This window comes from Engraulis encrasicolus, chromosome 1, assembly GCF_034702125.1.
Source record: "Engraulis encrasicolus isolate BLACKSEA-1 chromosome 1, IST_EnEncr_1.0, whole genome shotgun sequence".
In the NCBI taxonomy this organism is placed as follows: Eukaryota; Metazoa; Chordata; class Actinopteri; order Clupeiformes; family Engraulidae; genus Engraulis; species Engraulis encrasicolus.
Window position 1 is genome coordinate 12417463 of NC_085857.1, and position 13616 is coordinate 12431078.

The window sequence follows — 13616 nt, forward strand, 5'->3', positions numbered from 1 at the left end:
TAAAACAGGGAGTGCACAGTATTAAAGAGTATAATGCTGCTTTCTGATTGGTTGCTAGGTGTGCAACAAACCGTTAAATGCCTTGTTGAATGTTACAGTGTAGTAGAAGTGTCTTAGAATGTAGATGCTTTAAGGAACAAAGGAGAATGTTTGTACTTCGGGACATGCCAATAAGATGAAAACTATAGTGCAGCACAGACGTCTTCTCTTTACATTTATTTATAGTTGCAGGCAAAACTTTTCATGCATAGGCTAAGCTTGTGATGCACATGGTTTTCACCCTTTCTTCACCCTAAGAATATATTATATAATATAATGGAATACCGGTAATATAATTCCACCATACAGCGAACCTTTTCAAACAGGAGCCACCCAAGGTAGGAATGATACATCATGTCACTATTACATTCCAGAAGCCGTAGTGTTCCAGTATATATGCATGAGACACAATAACAGGTGTATATGTATATTCAATAAGCAGCATAGTGTGAATAGCAGCACATTTCTTAATAGCTTTCAATAGCATTCGGCTTTCAAAAGGTTACAGTGTAAATGAGACATAATGCTGGCGCTTTAATGCCGAATTAAATTTACAGTATTTCTCATTCATATTTTAATGGTATTGGTGAATTCAGGTAATTGGGGACACTTTTTAAAAAAAACAAGGAAGCCAATGGCCGAAAGCGGCCCAATTTACCTGAATTCACAATATGTAAATGCAGAGGGAGTCAAAAACAAACCCGAAGCAATGTTGATCCCTCTGACCCCTTTAACCAACGATTGCTCAAAGAAAATACAAAAGCGCAGCCAGGGTAATCACAATCAGGATTGCATTTGAGTTGAGCTGGAATGGGTCTGCACGGGTGGCCAGAGGCGGACTTTCCATTAGGCAAATATAGGCAATTGCCTAGGGCCCGGACCAAATCTGTCCTGCTTAGGGGCCCCAACTACCACACCAGTTGCGATAAACACACAAAAAGGCTTTGTCACTTATGCAAAGTAATCGAAGATACGCACAGAATATTGTCAAAAAAGGGAGTCCAGGGCACTCTTCTTGTGGACAAATATTAAAAAGCCTTTATTGAAACATGGCTAATAAGTTTAAAAACATGGGAGCAGAGACCCACGCGTTTCGGCGGAAGCCTTCTTCAGCACAGTATATATGAGAGCAAAATACCCAACTAGTCTGTGTAGAATTATATGAACAGTCTATATAATTCCCCAAATAGTCTATATAATGACTTTTGAGGGCCCCATGTTGATATTTCGCCTATGGCCCCAAAATGGCTAGATCCACCCCTGTGGGTGGCGACTACACAATTAACATAACTGATTGCTGAGTCAAGGAGATAAAGCATCGAGCACAGGGGTAGGGAACCCATATGTGGCTCTTATGGGAACTATCTGGGTCTTAGACTTACCTGTTATCAATAAAACTTAACAACTGGACAGTACACTCTAAAATTGTTGGCTTCATTGAAATACATGCTTTTTATAATGGCATGGCTCTCTCTAAAATGTGTTTTCAAAAATGGCTCTCTCCACCAAGAAGGTCCCTGACCCCTGATCTAGCACACGTGGCTCATGGTGACAACGTCTTTATCTTCATATTGAACTCATTGTGCCCAACTCAAATGGGATCGGTAGAGGGAGACATCATTTGCGGTAGTTTTTTGGTACTGAGATCCAGAGCTTCAGAAATGATTTACAGATTCACAGGTTAAACTGGACAATATGATTCTCCGATGAGTGTCTGAGTGAAGGGCCTTCTTGATTTAAGAGATGAGCCTTGATGTCCGTCAGTGTTGCCAGATGTACGATAATTATCATATTTGTACCATAATTTTGTCCATTTTGTACTCTGTGCGATCAAAAAAACATGATGTACGATAATTTCAGAGTTGTCATTCAGTTCATTTAGATGCCTTGAAATAACAATTTAGGTCTTGTACGATAATTTCCTGCCAAAGAGTCCCCAAAAACGATCATTTTGAGGTTTTGGTACTTTGATAATTCAGCATTTCTCATCTGGCAACACTGATGTTCATGTGGATGGATGGATGGATGGATGGATGGATGGATGGATGGATGGATGGGTGGATGGATGGGTGCATGGGCGCATGGATGGATGAATGGATGGATGGATGGTGTGGGTGTTCATCCTCTGGGGCTGGGCTGGGCTCCAGCTGATCTGGCAATCAGTTGCAGTTTAATGGGTCTCTTCGGGGCCATCAGGCCCAATATGTCCAACTCCAATGGGATCTGGAGAGACACAATTTAAAGGTGCATCGTGTAAGATTTTTAGTTGTTTATTTCCAGAATTCATGCTACTCATTCACTAATGTTACTTTTTTCATGAATACTTTACCACCACCATTAAATTCTAATAATTCATTATGACTTGGAAAATTGCACTTTTCATACATTAAAAGGGGGATCTTCTCCATAGTCCGCCATTTTGAATTCCCAGAAATAGCCATTTTTAGCTGCAAAAATGACTGAACTTGGCCATACTAGAAAACATTAGTTTATTACTTAGTAAATATGCATGAAAAGATCAAATTTAGTAATTGGCAGCACAATTTCAATGATCAGCTTAGTGTAGTTACAGTACCGATTCTGGCCACATTCTGGCACACCTGCCTCGACCTCAGGACTCTAAGGACTCTAAAGGGGTAAAGGGGTGAAACATGCCCTGCAAATATCTGTAAGTCGCTATGGATAAAAGTGTCAGTTAATTGTAATCAATCTACCGGTATCTATCTATCTATCTATCTATCTATCTATCTATCTATCTATCTATCTATCTATCTATCTATCTTCAGTATAAGTGGACTGAGCTGATAAGTACCGGTATATATGGTACAACAGCAGCCTGTAAGTGTGTGAGGGACCGAACCATTAACCCAAACAACGGCACCCCTGACTCGCCCACTGAGTGAGTGAGTTTAGGTTGGCTTTCCAAATAAAGTTTGGCAAAACACTTGTGTGTGCACAATTACAGTACATCCGTCCGTTTCTCTCTCACCTCTTCCTCTCTTTCACTCTCTGTCTGTTTTTCACACCTCTGTCTCTCTTTCTCTCTCTGTCCGTTTCTCTCACCTGTGTCTCTCTTTCTCTCTCTGTCCGTTTCGCTCACCTCTGTCTCTCTTTCTCTCTCTGTCCGTTTCGCTCACCTCTGTCTCTCTTTCTCTCTCTGTCTGTTTCTCTCATCTTTTCCTTTCTTTCTCTCTCTGTCCGTTTCTCTCACCTCTGTGTCTCTTTCTCTCTCTATCTGTTTCTCTCACCTCTGTCTCTCTTTCTCTCTCCGTTAGGGATGCACCGATACCACTTTTTTGAAAACCGATACAAGTACGAGTACATTAATGTGTGTACTTGCCGATACAGAGTACCGATACCGATACCTTATACCACCAAAATACAATGAAAATAGATGCATGGCCTTTTTTCCACCTGTGATATTTTTATTGTCCATTTCCATGTAGATTTAAATGTTAGTAAATGTATGAGGTGGCACTTTTGTTCCATGCTGCTTTCAAGTCCACAGAACGTGACAAGATTTTGCATTGTTTTGTGTAATAGCAGTATCGTTCCTGTTATCGGCAAGTGCTTGACGAGTACGAGTACGAGTATAATGAGCAGTATCGGGTGCCGATACCGATACCAGTATCGGTATCGGTGCATCCCTACTGTCCGTTTCTCTCACCTCTGTCTCTGCGCAGGTGGCAATGGTGAATCTCTGCAGTAGCTGCACGATGCCGAGCTTCATGCTGACCAGAGCGAAACGCATCCCAATACAGTTCCTGGGTCCGAGGCCGAACGGCATGAACGTGTAGGGGTCAATGTTGTCCTTGTTTTCCTTGCTGAACCTGCAGGGGATTCAAACCAAACACCATTTATTGTTTCCTTGAGTCACTCAAGCACTGTTTTGAAGATTCATGCTGACCTGTAGGGGTGTAAATCACACCTGAAATGCATGTGTAAATCATGTGTAAATCACTCCATGACGATAAGATTCAATATCGATATCTTATTATTCGATGCGATGCGATTATTTTCGATATACGAATAACCCACGATACAATACGATTCAATTAAACTTTTTTCCAATTACTTTTACACTTCTACTATGTTATGGGGCTAGAGCATTGGGGAGGGGCCAGCGATTCAATTCTTTTCAATACTTAAGAATGCCCCATGATACGATGCGATTCGATTCAATCGTCAGATTATATCGCGATATATTGATACATTTAGACTTTTATTTACACCCCAAATACTGACTAGGGATGCATTTCTCAACAGTGTTGTGGATAACTAGGTTAGCAACCTACTTGGTTGCCATGCAATTTCCCATAGGCAAACCATTAACTTGATAACTGGTTAGCGACAATGATTTCGAGGAACGGGCTCCAGAGCCAAACACCGGCGATGGGCAACCTAGATTCAGAAAGCACAGTCCTATCCAGTGCCACATATTCCAAATCACTTGGTTTTACCTGAGATTCTTCAAGTATATAGAGATATGCCAATTTAATAGGTTGCTATGGGCACCTAACCGGTCTGCCTAAAGGGGCGTGTCATAATACTCCTAGCATTGAATAGAACAGTCCTTAGGTCTGCCTAGGTCTGCCTAAAGGGACATTTCCCCCCCCCTCCCCCTTGCGACAATAGAACCCGGAAACAATGGGCCAACGGAACCTCTCTCTCTCTACTCTCTCTGGTTTTACCAGTCCAACTTGGACTCACTCGAGTCACAAATTGATGACATGAGACTTGACTTGGCAATATTTGGAATGACTTGTGACTTGACTCGGACTTGTGCACTACTGACCTGCAATGGTATGTCAAGTCTAAATACATTCCATTTTTTGCATTTGTGTGAGAAAATATTACATGAAAAAACCCTTAAGCAGTACCAGTAAGCCTACAATTGTATTTAGAGCGCGACTGACAAAGGGGGACATGCACAGCAGCGTGGAGAGGTAATGAATTCATGACCAAAAGTGAAGATTGTGCATTGAATTCATGGTGACTTGTGAAGGACTTGGAAAAAAATGAGGCTTGGATTTGGACCAGGCTTGTACGAAATTCCGAATGGAAAGAATTTCAATTCAAAATAATGTCATAATACGAACACTAGGTGGTGCCATTACCTTGAATTTCTTTGAATTTAATCTACACCACCCATTGAAAGTACATAGAACACCACCACCTAGTGTTCGTATTATGGCATTACTTTGAATTGAAATTCTTTCCATTCGGAATTTCGTACAAGCCTGATTTGGACATGACTTGGTCAAATCTGTCTGAACTTGTAACTTGTCTCCTCCGACTTGATTGGAAGGACTTGAGGCTTATTTGTGACTTGCAAATTATTGACTTGGTCCCATCTCTGCTGTGCATATCCATCCATCCTATCTATCCTCTCTCTACCTATCCACCTCTATACCCATCTTTTTTAAAATATATATTTTTAGGGCTTTTGTGTCTTGTGAGAGACAGGGAATGATCGGCAAATGACCCGGGCCGGAACCGAACCGAACCCGGTTCACCGGCAGAGTAACTCAGAGCCCCACCGCTAGGCCTCGGCAGGGCTGCCCTCTATACCAGTGATTCTCAAAGTGTGGTCCGGGGAGTTCAGAGTTCAGGTGGTCCACGAGGGGATTTCTACTTTTCCAAGATAAGCTAGCAGTAGGCTATATTTGTAACATTTTCATGTTTTCAACACAATACGACAGGCTTATGATGTGAATAAAAAGTAAGTGATCTGCATAAAAATTAGCAGTGTCAAATTAGCACCCATGAACTGCAAATTCAGTTGATAGGTGGTCCCCGATCATTTTTGGGGGGGGCCAAAGTGGTCCTCTGTCTGGAAAAGTTTGAGTTTGTTTGTTTGTTTACATTTATGGCCAAATATGCAACTGTGGCTATTTCATGGCCAGTACAGGTAATAGAATTCGCCTCAAATTAAAAATCAACAATGATATAAATAAGTTTGGTCACATCAATACATTTTAAAAAGTTCAAAACCTTTAAAGGTGGGGCCTTATTAAAAATACCAAAAATAGTGTCATCTTTAAAAAACTGTCTGGAAAAGTTTGAGAAACACTGCTCTATACCCATCTAACCGACCCACCTCTCTGGTTTGAAGACCTCGGGCTCGGGCCAGATCTCGGGGTCTCTGTGGAGGGCGTAGGTGGGTACCATGACGACCATGTCCTTGGGGATGAGCACGCCGTTGATGTCCACCGTCTTCTTGCAGACCCTCTCCAGGCGCGCGGCGGGAGGGTACAGGCGCAATGTCTCGTTCAGCGCGCAGTCCAGATACTCCATGTGCATCAGGGGGTCGTACTGGACATCAGCCTATGGAGGAAAAGAGAGAAGAGAAGAGAAGAGAGGAGAAGAGAGGAGAAGAGAAGAGAAGAGAAGAGAAGAGAAGAGAAGAGAAGAGAGATATGTGAGCAGAGGAGGTCAAGGATTTGCACTAACAACTAAAGCAGGTCATGTTTTGTTTTGGGGGGGGGGGTGTAGAGGTGTAGTGGGTAGAGGTGTACAGTAATGTCTCGTTCAGCGCACAGTCCAGATACTCCATCTGCATCAAGGAGTAGTATTGGACGTCAGATAACATAATATTGGATAACAGAAGAGAAGACAAGAGAAGAGATGAGAAGAGAAGAGATGAGACGTGAGCAGAGGTGGTCAAGGATTTGCACTATCAACTAAAGCAAGGGGGGGGGGGTAGAGGTGCAATGTCTCGTTCAGCGCACAGTCCAGATACTCCATCTGCATCAAGGGCTCGTTCTGGACATTGGCCTGTGAAGGAGAAGAGAAGAGAAGAGAAGAGAAGAGAAGAGAAGAGAAGAGAAGAGAAGAGAAGAGAAGAGAAGAGAAGAGAAGAGAAGAGAGAGAGATGTGAGTAGAGGAGGTGAAGGATTTGAACAAACAACTAAAGCAGGTCATGATATCCATGTGGATATCAAGGCACAGGAGGGTAGAGGTGCAATGTCTCATTCAGGGCACAGTCCAGATACTCCATCTGCATCAAGGGCTCGTACTGGAAGTCAGCCTATGGAGGACAAGAGAGGAGAGCAGAGGAGGGTAGAGGAGAGGAGAGGAGGGGAGAAGAAGGGAGAGGAGAGGAGAGGAGAGGAGAGGAGAGGAGGGGAGAAGAAGGGAGAGGAGAGGAGAGGAGAGGAGAGGAGAAGAGAAGAGGAGAAGAAAGGAGAGGAGAGGAGAAGAGAGCAGAGGAGGGGAGAGGAGAGGAGAGGAGGGGAGGGGAAGGGAGAGGAGAGGAGGAGAAGGGATAAGAGAGGTGTAAAAGGGAGAGGAGAGGAGAGGAGAGGAGAAGAAGGGAGAGCAGAGGAGAGGAGAGGAGAGGAGAGGAGAGGAGAGGGAAAGAGGGAAGAGGAGAGGAGAGGGAAAGAGGGAAGAGGAGAGGAGAAATGAGATGACAAGAGGACGGGAGGGGAAGGGAGAGGAGAGGAGGAGAAGGGATAAGAGAGGTGTAGAAGGGAGAGGAGAGGAGAGGAGAAGAGGGGAGAGGAGAGGAGAGGAGAAGAAGGGAGAGCAGAGGAGAGGAGAAGAGAGCAGAGGAGAGGAGAAGAGGGGAGAGGAGAGGAGGGTAGAGGAGAGGAGAGGAGGGGAGAAGAAGGGAGAGGAGAGGAGAGGAGAGGAGAGGAGAGGAGAGGAGAGGAGAGGAGAGGAGAGGAGAGGAGAAGAAGGGAGAGCAGAGGAGAGGAGAAGAGGGGAGAGGAGAGGAGGGTAGAGGAGAGTAGAAGAAGGGAGAGGAGAGGAGGAGAAGAGAGAGGAGAGCAGGGGAAAGAGAGGAGAGGAGAGAAGAAGGGAGAGGAGAGGAGAAGAGGAGAGGGGAGAGGAGAGGAGAAGAGGGGAGAGGAGAGGCGAGGAGAGGAGAGGAGAAGGGAGAGAGGAGAAGAGAGGAAAAGAGATGAGAGGATTGGAGAGGGGAGGAAAGGACAGGAGAAGAGGGGAGGGAAGAGGAGATTAGAGGAGAAGAAGGGATAGGAGGGGAGAGGAAAAGAGAGGAGAGGAGAGGAGAAATGAGAAGACAAGAGGAGGGGAGTCGAGACGAGATGAGACGAGACAAGATGAGAGGTCGTGACTCCAGGGCATGGCCAAGCCCAGCCAGAAGTGTGGTATTATACATCCACTTTTTTGAAGTCTTCTTGCATACCTCCAGGTGCATTGGCGGTGACCTTGGGGATCTTCTCCAGTCAGGGTCACACAAAAAATAAACTCTCGGACAAGTTCACCAAGGTCATTGTACACACCCACTACCATGCACACATACTTTACACAAACAGAAAGACTGACAAGACTCACAGAGAGATACAAAGAGACACAGACAGACATATTAAGATTTAAGACCAAGACAGACTTGTTCAAAACACAGTCCATATACTCCATCTGAGAGAGGAGAGAGGTGAGGAGAAGAGAGGAGAGGATAAGGGTAGTGGAGAGGGCAGGACAGGAGAGGGTAAGGGGAGATGAGAGGAGAGAGAAGAGAGGAGAGGAGAAGAGAGGAGTGGAGAGGGGAGGAGAGAGGTGAGGAGAAGAGAGGAGAGGATAAGGGGAGAGGAGAGTAGGGAGATACCTGTTGTCATTCCAGTCACCTTGTCTGGGAGAAGAGAAGAGGAGAGGAGAGGAGAGGAGAGGAGAGGAGAGGAGAGGAGAGGAGAGGAGAGGAGATTAGAGAAGAGAAGAGAAGAGAAGAGAAGAGAAGAGGAGAGGAGAGGAGAGGAGAGGAGACGAGAGGAGAGGTGAGGAGAAGAGAAGAGGAGAGGAGAGAAGAGGAGACGAGAGGAGATGAGAGAAGAAGAAGAGAAGAGGAGAGTCACCTTGTCTGGGAAGAGAAGAGAAGAGAAGAGGAGACAAGAGAAGAGAAGAGGAGATGAGAGAAGAGAAGATAAGAGAAGAGGAGAGAAGACGAGAGGAGAGAAGAGAAGAGAAGAGAAGAGAAGAGAAGAGAAGAGGAGAGTCACCTTGTCTGGGAAGACCTCGTCAATCTCCTCGTGGAGTTTCTTGAGGGTCTCTGGGTGTGTGGCCAGGTTGTAGAAGAGGAAGTTCATCGTGGAGCTGCTGGTCTCGTAGCCCGCAAAGAGGAAAATCATTGACTGGGATAGAATCTCATGGTCGCTCAGTCCTAGAGAGGAGACATCACATGACATCACACAACATTACATTACAGTTTTTCTCGTTTGGTTTGGCTAATTTCTTGAAACTGAGATGACATTCCTATAACCATTGGGTAATTTGGCCAAACATTCTTACACTTCTGCACAACAGTTCAGATAACTGAACTGAACAAAATGTCATATACCTCCCAAAACAGCTCATTCTTGCATCAGCACTAAACCTTCTCCCACATAAATAGTCAGTACCATAAAAATGGCATCTATCATTCTCAATTGCTTTGGCTCATTTGCATTCATTTAGTCATTCTGTCAAAATAAACTGGATGGTTCAGCATAACTACATGGATCCTCCTCACTTGCTCATATCACTCCAAAAACAGTTTACCCGTGTGTCAAAGCTAAATTCTTTCCACAGAATGTCCATTGAAAAAAAATCAAGAAATTAGCCAAATAACAGAGGAAACTGTAGTATACACGGTTGTAAAATTATTTTCTACAAACTAGTAAAGTTACAATACCATCTGGCCTGTTGAACACTGTCATGAATTTACTATTTACAGTAAAGAAATTCTTAAAATATTTTGTCCTTGACTGTTTTAACAATTGTGTAGACTACTTTGCATATGATGACTCACACAATGAAATCATGCTGACATGTTTTGGAGAGGGCAACCATTACACTGAGAATTGTCTAATTCGTTTAGATAAGAAAGGTCAATTTATTTGGAAAATGTGCTAAATGTATGCTCAATGTGTCAACTGTAGGGTACTTGTACATAGCCATATGCCGAGATGTAGGCCTACTAAACATTTGAGACATGTACAAAGCATTTGAAATTTGATGAAAGCAATGAAAAATGCCATTCTGTTGTGGGAAATTGCAAGTTGGTTTGGAGATTTGTCCGTGTTGTTTTGAGAATGTCATCTCAGTTTCGAGAAATTAGCCAAACCAATTGAGAAAAACTGTAAGTTACAATGTCATCTGGCCTGTTGAACACTGTCATGAATTTACTGTTTAATGAAATTCTTAAAAAAGTATGTCCTTGACTGTTTTGAAAATTGTGTAGACTACTTTGCATATGAAGACTTACACAATGAAATCATGCTGACATGTTTTGGAGAGGGCAACCATTACACTGAGAATTGTCTAATTCTTTTAGATAAGCAAGATCAATTTATTTGGAAAATGTGCTAAATGTAAGCTCAAGGTGTCAACTGTAGGGTATCTGTACATAGCCATCTGCAGAGATGTACTAAATATTTGAGACATGTGCAAAGCATTTGATATTTGATGAAAGCAATGAGAAATGCCATTCTGTTTTGGAAAATTGCAAGTTGGTTTGGGGATTTGTCTGTGTTGTTTTGAGAATGTCATCCCAGCTTTGAGAAATTAGCCAAACCAATCGAGAAAAACTGTAACAAAACTATAACCAAATCAAAGCCCTATCATCCTGTTATCATAATATCATGATTTAGTATATGTAAAGTAATACTCCTTGGAGGGGCTACAATCAAAGAGGAAGGACCCTGGGTGAAGTCCCTCAAATGGCAAATCACATAGCATTTGGCCAAATCTGCATTTAGGGTACAAATCAATTCCAATCAAAACAACATTGCAAATTTTTGATAAATATATGTTCATCAGAAAATAATGCGTGGTGTTTATAAAATAACATCATATTTTATTTTAAACCATATTATTAGTGTGTCCCACTTTAGGATGTGCGGCCCTAAAGTGGGACACAAGATTTGCCTAATGTGGGACAGTTGTAAAAGTAGTAATTTAATAAATCAAACTATTACTATGAAGTCAAACACAATGTCCACATAAAACAATAGATATTTAAATCTATATCAAAGTTGTATTTCAGTCTTTCTGGACTAATCTATTAGAGCATAGCCATCAGCACAACATTTGGGTCCAAAAACCGGAAGTTCTTCCCTCAAAAAGAGCAGCCATGTTGAAGCAGCCAATTTGGTGTAATGAGTTCAGACAGTCTCAGTCATATTTACCAGTACAAGACCGTAAAATGTATTCATAAAAAATGCTCTAAATGTGTAGCTGAAATATCTTTAAGTGTGGCAGATAACATGTTGGACTAATATTTTACACAAACATGTTTTAGAGACCTTTTAATATACACTGTCCCACAATAGGAAACCGAGTGTCCCACTTTAAGGATAACCACTGGTTTTGACCAACTTGCATTAATACTCAAATTATTCGAATTTGAAACACTTTACATGATTTTTTTCTTTTTAATGGATTAGAGCACATCTGGAGGATTAAAGGGGTGTAATTTGTTTGTATTGAGATTAGGGCATTCTACCCTATCATTGGAAATATGTGGATCTCAGCTGTCCGTTAGCATATGACACTTACATGCATGCTGAAGAACGAACAAGGAAATCGATCGTTATGAAAAAAACGGAGACTTTATATTCTGTCGCAGACATGGGAATTAATTGGGCATGGGCATACAACGCCAAGACAGGATTTAAACACGTAGCTGGTAGGGTGTACTAAAGACCTGAAGCGAAATGCCAAAGACATGCTCAGATATGTAGGCCTGGCCTACCATTTTACGATTAGCTATAATGAGACTCAGGAAATATTTTGTGTCGTACAAAAACAGATAGGACAACCTGTAGCCTACCTCAGTAGGTCGTGGCTTTGTATGTCGGGCATCAGTTCAGAAAGCTGAATAGGCTTCATCACATATGCACAAGTTCCAATGAATCACAAAAGGTTAGGAGTTGCAATAAAAATCCTTTACTTAACGTGGCTACAACATAATAAAAAATGGTGAAGGTTCTTTTTGAATAGGCATACTTTGGGTGGCTGTTTGGACGACTGGAACGTCGGTCTTTAGTCTGACATGCCTTGTCAATTTGCGCATGGTGCAACGAGGTGTTTTTGGTTTTGGTTACCGTTCGTGGGCACAACATGATGATCCTCAAACTGATAAATTAATTAATTGCTTTTGTTTGGAAGTTCATCGATATGAGAACATGCTCTGGGCAGCTGGTCATATTTTGTCACAGTCAATATGTGGAACAGTGAATGAATTTCGATTTGGACCCACACTGACGGTAAGGTACATCAGCAAAGCATAGGCCTACCGTGTAACATGCTCAAAATGCCAAGCGAGCATCAAATGCAATATTACATTTTACCTCATAGTGGCGCTTGACCTTACTACAGCCCTTCGATGCGTGTAAAGGGAAAAGCGCGTAAGCGGACGGGAGAATACGATTAGGATTGATTTACATTAGAAACACCCTGATTTTGGCCTGGCCCCACCCAAAGTGCGCAACTGGTCATAACCAGCTTAAGCCCCGCTTGATCACTAACTTGAGTCAGCGCGGAGGCGCTGTTGCGCGCTTTTTTTGACTTCACGGGTGGGAGAATTCCGCCCATAGCCAGCAAAGAAGAAAATTATTGAAAAACAAAGGAGATTCGCACTCTGCGCTTCTAAATTAACAATCCGGTGCAACCAGAGCAGGATTAAATTATAAGTACAGTACAAAGGAAAAATAATCTGGTGCCACACGGATGTCTATTTTCTGTTTTTTTATTTTTTCAGTTAAGTAAGACTAACGTTTCATTAACATGCGTCTTCATCAGGTTTGTTTCTGTCCTGAATGCACTGTATCCTATATCCTGTATCTTACTATACTGTTTGACTATCTTTTCTGTGTCACCATCCTATGTCAATAAAAATCACAAAAAAGTAAGTAAATAATATATTAAAATGAATAAAATAAATATGAAGTATTTCACCTCTGTGAATGCTGTTGTCATTGCCAGATTCATTCTCGTCCTGAGTCTGAGAGTCCATCATGAGTTGCAGGAGGTCCACTCGTCTCTGTATGCGCAAAATAAAAACATGCAGTTCACAAACTCACCACCAGATGGCGAAACATCGCAAGAAGTGATGCAGAGAACACCTTTGATCCTTTGATTGTTTGTGAGTGTGTGTGTGTGTGTGAGACGAATGGTGTTCATGTGACATTTTTTAACCCGAGAAAAAGTTTGCATACACGCACACCAATCTACTGATATTAATCAAAAGCATTCACTGACACCATCTTGACGAGATGCACACACACGCATACACACACACACACACACACACACACACAATGTGAAGTCCACTTGCACTAACCTTTTGGGTGCTGGCTTGCTTCTGGTTCTTAATGGCCTGCAGTGACTTATAGAAGAAGTCCGTCACAGAGGTGGGAAAGAAGGCAAAACCCATATTCTCGAAGATAGGAGCCATGAAGGGGAAGAAAGCTGAAAACAAGCACAGACTCTTAAAGTTGAGCTGTGCAGGATTGTTGGTGTACACCAGGGGTGGGAACCTTTTTCATTTAATGGGCCACTTCAAATTCATCCGAGGGCAATAAAAGTCCTCCGAGGGCCGTATTATGAACACAAACCAGGATTTCCCCCTGCAC

General features: G+C 42.6%; 1 protein-coding gene across 1 annotated transcript in view; it reads right to left on the minus strand.

Annotated features, from left to right (window-relative positions):
• Positions 1 to 657: 657 nt before the first annotated feature.
• LOC134447873 (cytochrome P450 3A30-like) overlaps positions 658 to 13616 on the minus strand; it is a 28365-nt gene continuing 15406 nt past the window's right edge. Inside the window, exons 8-13 of the mRNA XM_063197574.1 lie at positions 13325 to 13452; positions 12940 to 13024; positions 9003 to 9163; positions 6140 to 6366; positions 3707 to 3869; positions 658 to 2262 (exon numbers count right to left, since the gene is read on the minus strand). Coding sequence (XP_063053644.1) covers positions 2158 to 2262; positions 3707 to 3869; positions 6140 to 6366; positions 9003 to 9163; positions 12940 to 13024; positions 13325 to 13452 — 869 coding nt within the window. The 3' untranslated portion in view covers positions 658 to 2157. The remainder of the gene's footprint in view (positions 2263 to 3706; positions 3870 to 6139; positions 6367 to 9002; positions 9164 to 12939; positions 13025 to 13324; positions 13453 to 13616) is intronic.